This window comes from Linepithema humile, chromosome 5, assembly GCF_040581485.1.
Source record: "Linepithema humile isolate Giens D197 chromosome 5, Lhum_UNIL_v1.0, whole genome shotgun sequence".
NCBI classification, from domain to species: Eukaryota; Metazoa; Arthropoda; class Insecta; order Hymenoptera; family Formicidae; genus Linepithema; species Linepithema humile.
In genome coordinates, this window is record NC_090132.1 from 21,539,554 (window position 1) to 21,553,642 (window position 14,089).

The 14,089-nt window shown below is 32.6% G+C and overlaps 1 protein-coding gene across 1 annotated transcript in view; it reads right to left on the reverse strand.

Moving 5' to 3' along the window:
* The window catches only part of Picot (putative inorganic phosphate cotransporter protein picot), a 33,762-nt gene extending 25,649 nt beyond the window's left edge, over positions 1-8,113 (reverse strand). Inside the window, exon 1 of the mRNA XM_012369360.2 lies at positions 7,873-8,113. Coding sequence (XP_012224783.1) covers positions 7,873-7,942 — 70 coding nt within the window. The 5' untranslated portion in view covers positions 7,943-8,113. The remainder of the gene's footprint in view (positions 1-7,872) is intronic.
* Between the last annotated feature and the right edge of the window lie 5,976 nt (positions 8,114-14,089).

A 14,089-nucleotide genomic window follows, 5' to 3' on the forward strand; every position in this document is an offset into this window, starting at 1 on the left:
TTAGAATAAAGATAGCAAATAAATAATTTATGGTAAAAAATATGAATAAAATATTAACTAAAATTTTAATTAATTTAAATTAAATTTAAATTGATATTTTATTAATTACAAATTAATTTCAATGAAAAATTTACTTGCGAGATATTTACTTCAAGAATATTCTGAAGCGTATAAACTAATATATAAAATTTTAGTTTATTAATCTGTTTTTCTTTTTGTAGACGAAGCAAGTTGCAGAAATGATCTCACATAATCGCTGATTAATATCTAATAGATTGCGGTGTGATAAAATTATGCGATAAAATTAAAAAAAATGCAAAGTAATATATTGCACGCAGATAGACACAATCAATATCACATCAAAATTTGAAAAAAAAAAAGTTTTACATACATTGCGTCAGCATGTTATTGCGAAAAAAAGTTACGGCTCGTTAATCGCGCTCGTTAATCGCTCGTTAATGATGTTTGATCTTATAATTAAATGTTCAAGATAAATCGTTTTATGGTGCACGTAAAGCACAGTAACGTGATTATGTAATGCTTTGAATCTTTCCATCGTGAGAATCAATTTGTAATAATTGCGTAAAAGAGAAAACAAAGTATCAGTCATTCATCTTAAAAAAATACGCAAGTACTTAAAGGAAATTGCAAATTTTTTTTGGACAAGGCAGATAATATATTGAACATCATTTTTCCAAATAATGTTTCCGTGTCGGAAGGATCTTATCGCGTGAAATATAAATGCAAACTTATAATCATTCGCAAGATATTGCGTTCTGAAATTACGTCATTATAATTCGCGCAGTACATTTCCGTTCACAAATAATTGAATAAAGCGTTCAACATAATTGCTACGCGTTGCACAGATGAAGATCTTCCGAATCGCGTCTCGCCGTTTTGCAACGATTCGCGTAAACATCGTGTACAAGTGGTTTTCATTCCCGGGGGCGTTTTGCGGAGAGACTCACCTCCGGTTGTATGTAGCACAACACAATCTTTTGAAAAGCAGTGTCTTAATGACAAAATTCTCTTCTTTGTGTCGCAATGTCAAACTAAATGCGAATCACTGACAGGGCCATGGCGTGACATACATACATTATTCAACGACATATGTATGTAAGGACACATGTATGTAACATGTGGTGTAAACATTGCTTCCAGCAACGCATTCAAGGTCCGAGTTCGCAGATGAAAATTAGAGACGCTCTTCCGTAACCGTCTCATTTCGACCATGTTGCAGTTGTTTTGCAACTAACGCAAACCGCGAAGGAAAAATTTGTAACAGTAATTTTAACCGCGTGTGCGCCCGACAGGCTTTCCATTTTTTAACAAGATAATTATAATAAGCAAATGTAAATAAAAATGCTAATTCTAGCAATTTAATATAATTGCGCCTAAAGATTCTCTTTGTTATTGTAGAAATTAGTTGATCATATTGTACATATCATTATAGAATAGACTACAATAATAAGGCACTTTGTATACAATTTACACGTTGACATTCGTACTGCAAACCTATAAATAAACGCGTATAAAATTCTTTTGTCATGTTTTCATCTCATGTTTAACATCTCGATTTTCCTTACAAACATTCATAAATATTCAAGCCTATACTAGCTACTATAAGATAAAAGTTAAAGATAATATAATAATTCTTGTCAATGATAAAATATGGCAGCAATTACATGGCTCTACGTTGCAATTTCTATAACCAAGTCACTAATAACAGTGTAGCGAACCTACTGCGCTGTAGTATCCTTGTAAGAGTAAAACAGAACAACGTAGCAACTAGTTCAACGACAGCCGTAAAAGTTGTCGCCCAGACCGGTCTCGTGCCGGTTGTTCACGCCCGCGCCATTAATTATAATTAATTATGTAAGCCGTCATTCGCGCATCGATCGGCGTGTAATTGTACCAGCGTGATAATTATATCTCACTCCTTCTCCACAAGCTCGTACAAGCGTAATTAACACGCTAAGCGCAAACGTGAAATCCATCGATACTTCTCTGTCATCAATCACGATATGAAATTAAAGCCAAGACTCAAATATCAAGTACACTTAATTATCGTTAAAGTACAGAATCAGAGATAATCATAATTAAGTAATAAAATTGCTTCTAACAATTTGCAATTTAAAATTAATACCCAATAAATTAATAATTGCATTTTAATTTATAACGAGTAATTCTTTATCAACTCCGTGTAAAATTTCGAATTGATTCACGATCGATTATAATTAGGAGATAACATATACGTACATGTTCTGGATTAATTTGTTACAAAAATTTTTTGATTTCTGTTTCCCGAGATCTTAGCGCGAATACTCCGGTAGAGCAAAGTCGTCGATTAATATTCTCGTCCATTGGAATCAATTTGACGATTGAGCTGATCAGTTGGTGCACGCGAGGAGAGATATATATTCAATAACAGAGAGAATGATTAAGCATTTATTATTCTATATGATATAAAACGATGCAGATAATTAACTCCTGTGATGACGTGTGTTGTCGAGTAGTTAGATAAAGATAAAAACAATAGAAATATTTGCGTTATAATTTCTGATAATCGATAATAGCAGCATAAATTGCATTCCTATTATGACAGTCGTAATCTAGATAATGGTAATATCAATAAAGATGTGATAGAGAATTTTTTTTAGGATATTGATTACATGGAAACCATATGATGCAATTTCATAATCACGAATTGTATTCGTGCATATTTACATGAGTAAATATTTATGTAATGCATATTTACATGAGTAAATATTTACGGTATTCTATATTTTTATACACTTTGGACTGGTCGGACGAGTCTTAATTCTCTTTAATAAATTCGCTTTCACTTAAACTCCATTGAGTTGTGTCAGTACAAATCTATGTGTATAAATCCATATGTAAATATATTTTCGTCATTTCTGTAATTAAAAATTTATCCAATAAAAAGCTGTATTCTAATAATCATAAGTGTAAAATACAAAAAAGCTGTTTTAATAAAAAATAACTGAATATGTTAAAAATAATTAAATTTTTGAAAAAGAAAAAACAATTTTAATTAGAAATTGCTAAAACTGTCACATAATGTAACAGTACTGTCTTCGATTTTATGTATAATTAATACAAATATCAGTGAAAATTTAATATCAGTAAATAGAAACATATGTCGAAAAATAATTAAAATTGATCCAACATACGTCTGAACGTGATTAGAGAAATGAATTGCGGCCACGTGCTGGATTTAGGATTTTCGTAATACACTAATTGAAAAATTAATCGACAGTAAAGTGCAAATAAGATAACATTCTTTAATGTAATACAATTAAAATGTATTCTGTCGATATCAAAAATAATTACTTTTTAAAATTATTCTATATTTTTATCGGTAGAATAGTGTTCGTAAAGGAAAATCAAAACGAGTCCGAAAATAGATGATTTACCGATGCCACAAAAATGCAACAAAAATTGGAACTGAGCTTTTTTCCGAGTTGACCGCGATAAATAAACATCTTTATTCGCAGCAAACAGATATGACTGAGCATACATTAACATTCTTATTTGTTCTCAAGGTTAAGAAAGTAAAAAAAAGACGTTCAGTTACGCTTAATGGGTTGCTAGAAGACGGTTTAAATTTTTTTAAGAAGCAAAATAAAGAGACGATCAATAATGATTGATATATGATATGATATAAAAATTCATGTATAACGACGCAATTGTTTTGTTAAGTAATGATTAATTTTATAAAAACTCTTCAAAACTGCGTAAAAAAATTGCTAAATTACGACGTAATTTTTAAAACACGCTCTTTTCTTTCATAAATTTCGCATTAATTGTTTTCTGTCATAAAGTGCATAAATATCTATATTTTTACTGAAAAAATTTTGCTGTTTTGTTTACACGTTTGTTCTTCGCAAACTGCTTCAGTTACTTCGATAATTAGCGGAAACAAAGAAATCAACAGCGCAAACGTTGCGTAATCCTTTGAGAACTTATCTAATAACAAATAGTTCAATGGTGAGCTGATAATCCTGTAATCGCCGCGAGTGATAGAAGAGATTTAATCCGTAATAGATTAGTTAGATATTAGATAGCAATATTAGATATTGCTAATTTTTCTAATTTCAAGCTATACACAAGTAAAACTAGTTTGATTATCGATCAAAACAATGTATCGTGATTACTTCGAGAGCTTCGCTCGATTCAAGTGCTTGCAATGTGATATTGATTAATTCATCATAGAAAAAATCTGCACGTAGAGCTACACAAAAATTTTCAAAGCTGCAATTTTGACGGATTAGTTTTACATTGAGATTCGTTTAGTACAATTGAAAAATGGAAATCAAATACCAGCTAAATGCAAAAAATTATATTATTAATTATAAGAATAAAATATTTCATATTATATTTGCTTAAGTATAGCTTATTATAAATTAAAATGTTTCAAATTATTCGATTTCAATAAAAACCAGGGATTATAATTCTATTTTCGCAAAGATTGATAAATCGTTTCAACTTCGAGATAAATATTAATTTTGCACCTGTTATCTAGACTGAATGATCGATCGATTAAGCGTAAATTGAGCATGTTAAGTCGCTCGATTAATTAATTTCAAGAGCGCTGCTTTATCGCAACATTAAAATTCAGATTTCTCTCGAAGACACAACCAATTCAACAAATTAACGATCATCGCTGTTTTTAACCACTTTCCAATTCAGACAGTTGTTCCACTTATTTGCATTCGAGAATGATCTTAACATCGAATATGATTATTCACGATAATGCTGCTTAACGCTCCACTTTTTTACAAGGGTGATAGGAAGGTTTATGAAGGAATAAACACAGGGGAAGCGTTAATAAGCCGATTTGGACCTTGATCTAAAAATAGCACAGATAAAAAAAAAGTCAAGATAAGACGTATCGCAAAGAGTCTAATCCGGTAATTAACTACCTAATCAAAAATTATCTCTTAAAATTTATATTATTTAAAATTTTTGGCAAACTATCACTTAATTGCAACTGATAGTGGAGTTCAAAAGAGACATATTTGATTAGGTATTCTCGGGGCCTTGCTAGTCATTGCGACGTGAGAAGAAAAGAAATCGAGAATTGTCTTATTGTTAGCGAGCCTCTAGAAAAAGGAAAAAAAAAAGAGAAATAAAATCACAGACTTTAGGCAGTTATGGGAACGTCGAGCTTAGTAGACCGCGGAATATATAGAAAATAGAGAAATCAAAAGTTTCTACGAAGTACGTGATTGTTTGCGAGCACATGACTCTTGCTACTCGATCTCGTATCTGGTATTATTAATATTTTCCGTATTTCAATTGTGATTTCTAGTCGTCTATTGTTCGCAGTTCGTCATTTTCCTATTTTTTTTATTGTAAAAATCACAAAATCGTCAAAATTACACTTCTTTTTTTTTTCGCGGTAAAATCGTCGAAGTCGCGCTCATCAGAAACGTATTTTATAAAAATACATACCGTTATTTATCACAGAAATATATTTTAAATGCAAATTTTTCTTAAACAAAATAGGCGATTGTAAATAATTATTAATAAAATCAATTAAGTTTTCAAAAAATAATCTCTATATTATTCATATAAGTAATAAAATCCTGTTATTTCACGCAAAAAAAACCTTTTTTGTTAACAAAATAAAAACATAGTAAAAAAAGCAAAAAATGGAAGTAAATGTCAATAAAAGTGAAACGCCACGATAAGAATATAATTTATACCTGCTGTCTCACGCAATATTCCGGCTCGTAACCGTTGTTATCTGAGTCTAAGTTCGCCTATTGCGCCGCCCGCATTCGCCCGCGATGCAGCTCATTGTCGAGTCCGGCAAATGTTCCGAAAGCATCGCAACAAAATTAGAGTTGCATAAAGAACGGTTTGCATTTTCACTAGAAACCGCAAACGACGCAAATTCGAGAGCTGTATAATGAAGGCAAGCTAATTGGTGCCCCTAATAATTACCTGACACGGCACGGTTAAACATTACGTGAAAACCATTGGTAGGTGCTTTAATCGTCATTTCAGGCAATCCTATTAGCCGCAGAAAATACCATCAAAATTACATGATTGCATCTTCCGGATCGGAAACTGATACGCGTGAATGCATTAAACGAAGTGCCGCTGAGTGATCCGCATCGATCGGCTTACGTAAATGTCTGTACGGAGCGTAACGACCACAAATGCGATTGTATCATACATCATGTTTGTTTCATAAATGCGAAAGGCAAGGTCGCACACGATACCACTTGCAATTAACTGCGGTTAACAATCGTAATTCCATAAAATCCATCGCAAAAAAATACAATTACGCTCTTTTCATTAAACGCATGCATATAGTAAATATGGAAATTGTTTCAAGCTCGTCGACTTTTGTTTCAATAAAGTCAATCTTTGTTTAAAGAAAATTTAATTCATGATAATTAGAATTTAATGAAATTTGATAATTTGCTACCGAATAATCAATTAAACAACTTGATAAGAACTTGATTAGAACGTGAAATAAAATTTTGCAGAAACAAAGTCCGTTTATATTAAGTAGATGATAAGTTCTGGTTATCTAACTGCAATTTAAAAATCTGGGATACCTCTTAATTCTGAGAACATTCCTGACCTTGTTATGACGTCTTCTATATTAATTGAAAATTACATGAAAATCGTAAGCAATTTAATACTTGATGCATATTATGGAATGATACGTCATCGATCAGTTGTACCGAGCGGACAATCAGTATCGAATCGTGTGAAAATATCGTGACAATTAGACACCTACTTGTTTGCAAAACATGTATGTAAAACACGCGATTCTACTAAAAAAATGTGCAACTTATCACACTGCAAAACTCGTAAAATTACATAACCCGCTGGAGTTAACAACCTTGTTAATTATTGATTCTAATATTACGATAACATTGCATACGGAAGGAAAAATAACATTTTCAGTCTACGTTTAGCAAGTTACGACAATTAAAGAAGAAATTATTCAATTCTCTATTAAAAATAGTGATAAAATAAAAAAATATGACTGACCAATGTCAAAAATCATTCGCTACGTCTCGTACTGTAAGTTATTTAGACTATCAAGATTAAATATATTCAGTGTTATCTGTAGAAAAGATATCATTATAAAATATTTAATTATTAGATATAAATAAAATTTTTACAAGTCTTACATTCCAAGATAATCTAAAGAATTAATAACTAGCAAACAGTTGATAATTTTCTAAGTTATCAATATTTTCTTATTTGTTTTAATCTTCCTCTATATAACACACACACACACACACACACACACACACACACACACACACACACACACACACACACACACACACATATATAATACTAAAGAAACTCTGAAATAGTATCTTTTAGCGGATAGTTAATTGTCTGAATAGCGGAAAATTTTATTTAAAAATAATTGCACTGAAATATAGCCACTAAGATAACAACAAAATATAGTAGTAAAGTAGCTGCATAAGATAGAAACAAAGCATCGCAAAAATCTTGCTAAACAGAATTTTGTCATTCTAGTGGTTCAGTTTCTACTATTTACAATTAAATCTACTTTTACGCGATAGTGAAGTTGATAGTCAAGCTATACTTCCGCACTACGCAGTGGAGTGCCGGCATTTTTTTATACTTTATGTCTAGAAGACTCTAAAATGCAAAAACTGTTTTTATTATACGTTTTTATAATCAATTTTTGTTTTTATTATCAATTATTGAAATAATTTATTGATTTTATTTCGCTTCTTTATATTATATCAATTTTGATCTCCACTTGGATTATAAAATCGTACTTAAAATTTATGACTTTGGACAAAGTCAATTTATATCATAAAGAAACATGTGTTTACTTACTTTTGGGAAGAGGAGCTTCCGTGTCGAAGACCTCAGGTTTTTTGATCTCCGATTTCTTCCAATCAGCCATTGTGCTTTCGACCGCGTTGTTGATCACGTGAATGCGAAAGTTGCGATCGGAGAGTCCTTCGGGCGCGTAGAGTTTCCGACGAGAGGAAGAGGCTCGTCTAGAAAATTAACGTTGGTATTGTTACGTGTGGTATACACAGCGCGACGGTCACTCTGACACTGTCACAAACACGGCCGAACTCACGACACTTAGAGGCGAACACCTCGCGCACGTCGGCCAATTAGAACACGTCGTGAGAGCCCCACCGGTGCGTTGCAGTCTTCTCCCACGCGATACTTTTCCCGAATCGCATGTGTTTGCCTACCTGTGTATTTTACTCCGAATAAGCTCCTCAGAAGCAAAAAAAAAAAGGGACACGGTAAAGTTTCGAAGAAGAGAATAAACCGCGCTTAAAGAACATAATGCTGTTGGATAGTTACGTTATCTGAAACAGTTATGTTTGAACAATTACGTTATATACTGAAAGAGTATTCTGCCAGAGACAGATTTCAAATACGCAATGCGGAATATAAAAAAGTACTTAGAGATAAATCAATTAAATAAATCAATAAAGATGTGTATAATGCATTTCGAAATTGCCGTCATTTCCTGTATTGATGAATGTAAGTTGACGATATACTCTAATCTGTGATTGATTGTACAATGCCTTTATTTTATCAGAATCTGGATTTGAGATATGACATACGATATGATATTACAAACTTGTGAAAAAAAATTATATTTTATTTAATATTAACAATTTTTACAAATCAAAAAGTCAAAAAATAAATCTTTTTGTTTCAATAATGAAGAATAGATAGAAATAGTAACGATTTAATATATTACTTGAGATATTGATTATCATATTTGATGATTAGAGGACTGCAAACCATTAACGATAATCATTCGAGTGTTTTAAGATACAAGCCAGATTTTAAATAAATTTATCAAAATTATTACTGAATGTTGCGTATTTTCCCTTTAAAATTGAGGAAAGTTTGCCGCGCGTGCGTCAGCAATTTCAAATTATCGTCCTATTATCTGTGCTACTAATTGAACCTCTTAATTGCTACTTTCACACACACGTGCAACTTTGAGGAAAAAACTAGCGACTTCAAGGTCTAAATGTAGTCAGACACAATTACTACAAGATGACGTGAAACAATAAAAATTATATTCCATTGTAAATTAAAATTCCACCTTCCATCCATCTTCGCTCGAGAAACTAAATAACAATCATATGATCTAAGTAAAATAATCAAAAATATTTAACAGAAAGTATTTAAACTAAAATTATGATTTCTAGGAAAGAAATACAGTTATATAAATAAAATGATGAAGTATTGATTGCTCATCACTGAATTGATTATTTTCGATATAAAACATCGTTCGCGTCTCTTAAAATGTGTTTACCTAGCTGATATGTTTACCAACAGTGGTTTTTCCCGCAAAAATGTTTTATAGTTTAAAATCATATAATAACATTCCAAGATAAATTTATCGCGTGAAAAGCATTACAAATAATACAATATTCCAACGCAGATATAAAATCAATCAAATTGGCCAGATATGTAATCAAATATTAAATTTTTCTAAAACCTTTCATCGGATTGCGAGCGCAATATCCGGTTCAATTTATCTTTTTCGTATTGCGTATTACAAAAGCCTGATTTCAGATTCCAACGCGAGATACGTTAATTGACTGCAATACGCAAATAAGCAGATTATTTTTTGAGTAATCACAACATCGCTTCCAGATTATCTACGCATACCATAATGATAACAAAAGTTGTCGAAACGCACAATTTTATTATCAATTTATTATCAATTCAGGATTACTGGCAATTTTACCGTCATTCTTTCTTATTGTTAAAACGACTGACCGCAAGAATTATCCGCGAACAATGAAACGGTATGCAAAACGAGTGGCATATTTGAAAAAAACAACATTGATTGTATCATCGGACACGATCGATGCCACGAGCCTATGCTAACACATGTATAGCCAAATCTAACAGTAATGCCAAGGCCAACCGGTGTGTCGACGGGATTCATCTCGAAGGTATTTGCTTCAAAAAAAAACTGTTGCAATGTTTGTTCTTCAATGTTTGCTGATGTTTTTGTATTTCTTTAAATATATTATCTTCACGATGCAAAGAGCGAGACAGGATAGTTCTTGATTAATGATTACGAATGAAAATAGCAGACACAATCGAGATCGTTGACTTTGTGATGATACCAAGTGCAATTAATTTCGCATGATTTGGTGCAGTTTAAGAATTAATCATTGTCGGATAAACTTATTAGCATATAGAAACAAAAATCAAAACTAAAATCACTCTGCTTCTGTCGCGATATCACTAAATATAATAAATCTACAACAAACGGAACACGATTTTGACACCATTTTGTCGATTTATTTATCTAAAATAATTAACAAGCGGAATCAGATAAGAATATTACAGATGGACACAATTGATAAAGATCTGGGTCGAACAGTTGAATTGTGTCAATCCGAAATATTTTATTGCGTATATCATTGATTCGCTTTGACAATTAATATTATTCTAAGCTGCAATTTATATCAATTCGCGTACATGAAGAAATAAAAGAATGTTGGGAAAATTAAACGTACATTAAAAAATAATACACTATTACCATCAATTCTATGCTTTTATAAAGTGGTAAAACGTGCTGGAGAGTGTTATGGAAAATCACCGGTTTTGCATAATGTTACTGATTCCGCGGAAAGTCGATAACTGCGTGCGAGAACGCGCTAAATCACCGGGTAGGAACTCGCCTCGTCTCGTTACGAGAACCACCGTCTCTCTACACCGGAATCGTAACTCATTCCCATAAAGACTCGTTTACGAGGTAATGACTCGCGCGAGGTAATGACTCCCGGAGCTTCTTATTCGCGGCGCGTCATCGTCATCGTCGAGTCTTCGAGTGACCTACAGACCTCATCACACGCGGCCTCGTTCGCAGGTCGATAAACTGGCACGTCCAAGCAACGACACCGCGCCGTTACCGGTAGCGATTTATACCGATCCCATTCGTTCCTTCTACTTCCGCCAATCTCGCTTCTCAAGATTGCCATCAATTCAAATGGTCTTAAAGAGACTGAATGTATTGCGCGTGACGCACACAAGAATCGTGAACACCGCATACAATACTTTTCGAAATGAAAGAATTAGCCGCAGGCTGTTCTGCTTTATAAGTTCAAAGAGTGAATAATTTTAACGAGTTACAAATTTATTGATAAACTTGTATTTTACAAAAATCAATATAAATGCTTATTGTACAAGTTTTATTACAGAAAATGACATCTACGTTTTTGCCAAGCAAATGCTTATTATTTGAGACATCACTTATTTAGCTTCTTCAATAAGAATTGTCAACCAGCATATTGTGAAAAACGTCCATTTTAATGCCTTAAGAATTATCAACGAAGATCGCACTGTTATATTTTTATTAATATTGCGATCATTTTATGATTTATGTAATAAACACGGTGCGACGCAATGTATACCGCGTGTTAATATTTACACCGTCGTCAATTATATACATTTACGGCAGTCTCGACGCATTTTTGCGGAAATGTTGAGTCTCGGTGTGATTGGTGGAAACTTTTGCCGCGCCGAAAAAATTTCCGCGGCGAAAGCGCGCTCGTATAAATTGTACCGAGTCTCGAACGTTTCCAGCCACGAGAAAGTGTAGTACATCGCGACGTATTCCCGCCTTTTTTTTCGTCAGTACACGCGACAAGCCGTGTAATCTAACCGCTTTATCAGTACGGCAGGCAGACGGCGGAACATTTTCAGCAGGCAAACACGAGCTTTCTTGCAACTGCTTTTCGGTACAAAGATCACGGTCAAAATAATGTATAATTGTGAAAACTACTTATCAATTGTACAGATAGAATTGATATAATAATGCGGTGCAAAATTTCAAATTCCGGAAACAACGAATGCTTTGATACTATCAATACGATTATCAATCGATCAATACGACGATAAATAATCGACGAGCACGGGATTTCCCGCGTATTATTGTGATAAAATTGTGTTAAAATCCAGATTGTATGTGATCGTACATTCTAACAAAACAACTGCATTTACTAGATATGAGCGATCACTAAATTAATGACTATCGCGTTTCTAAAGGCTAATTTTCCTAAACGATACTTTCACTCATAAATTCAAAACGCACATCCATATAAAAACGCAATGAATGAGAACATACGATGTAATTTCATATCATAAAAACGTATCCCACAGCGAGGTCTTGTCTTGCGTAAAGAAACATCTCATTTGCAAACGAAGATCGAGTTGTACATCTCGTAGATCATTAATACGATAATAAAACTGGTTGGGAAATCGCGTTTTGCAAATTCGCGGTCATAAGACGATTAATCCTGAACACGTGCAATCCGCGTACAGTATCGTGACACGCCGCGACAGTCACTCTTTTACTAATACCGATCTCGTGAATAAGCACTGATAACGAAGCGGCGGGAGGCTCGTCTCACGTGTCAATCACTAACTAATCACGAGATCAACAAGGTCGATTCGTCACTTTTACACGATTATGTGTAATTCACAAAAGTACAAAATATGTCATTTTTCGCAGTGTCAAAATTAAGTTTGACAGATAAATTAGTCCGTCATTGATCAATTTCTGTTATTTGACACATTTTTATAGCAATTATAAAAATATAATTTGCTAACTAGAATTGTTAACTGTTTAAAAAATTATGTAAAAGAATAGAAAGAAATAGCCGCGAAGCACTATACCGAATCTACTTCGTTGTACTCTGATAGCCGAAATGTTGGCCGACTGACAGAAAATTTGATCAAAATTTAAAACTGCAAGGCAATAATAAAAATGTTAAGTACATTTATTTCTTGTTGCTATCTAAAGCTCTATTTGCTCATTTTTCTAAATTTTTTATGAATAAATATATGGAAATAATTTTTGCTACGTGACAGTCTTTTTTTAGATCATATGCATCATTGTGTTACAAATCGATTTCTTGTGCAATCGGCTCTTATTCACGTGAAATGCGGCGCAAACAATGTATCACGTATCTTTCATATGTGCGACAATTTGCTGGCTAATTACGGCATTTCGTTTAATTGTTGAGACGGTTTGCGCGATCTCTTCGGCAAACATCTTTCGCACACGGATGAGATAGGTGAATAACTCTGTTGATCAAAATTTATTACGCTGAAAATTAACTCGGAATTTGCTGCCAAATCCTTAATATAATTATAGTTTAAACTTAATTCGCAATTAACTTTAAAACACATTTACTTTGCAATATTTGCTCTTTTCGAAAAAAAATTAAATGTACACGCGATAAATATATGTATAAACGTAGATAACGCATGAGGCCATCGAATATTTGCAACAATGCGCAATTAACGAACAAACTTCATAATTAAATGATGAGAGTGCAATACCTAAAAGACTTAAATCATCGACATGCTGAAACGCACATGAAACGAAAGTTTTCAAAACTGATTATACAAATGTCAAGCTCGTCGTATCTTTATCACTTTATGATCTGTTATAATACATGTACCGACGACTTAAAAAAAGAAATTTTATCATTTTACATGTTTATCGTGAAAAAGTTGCCAAGCCTACGAGTGTTTAAAGAGATTAAAAATATTTACACACATTTAACACTGACTTAAATAGATACATTTAACGTTAAATATACCAAGACGTCGTATATTACATGATGATATCGACATTTTAAAATTCAACTCATAACACTAAAAGTAAAAAAACCTGAATTATATTTGAGAAAGATTCTTGATACAAATATTTATAAAAAAACAATAATACACTGAAAAAAATATTTTGTTTGATTCAACAAATTGTCTGTTCAATTTTGAACGAAAAAGACAGATTCTAGTTGAATCTACCAGATTCTGATAGATTGAACCAAAATCTGTTTCGTCAAAAATCGAACAGACGGTTTGTTGAATCAAACAGAACATTTTTCTCAGTGTAAAAAATATAATAAAAATTTAAAAGTATAATATATTTTCTTAACAAATTCTTCATCTCATTTTTAGTTAGCATCGCTGATTTAGCGCTAAATGAAAGTATTATTTCGAGTTTAACTATCTGATGTTCAATAATGTTCAACTGAGA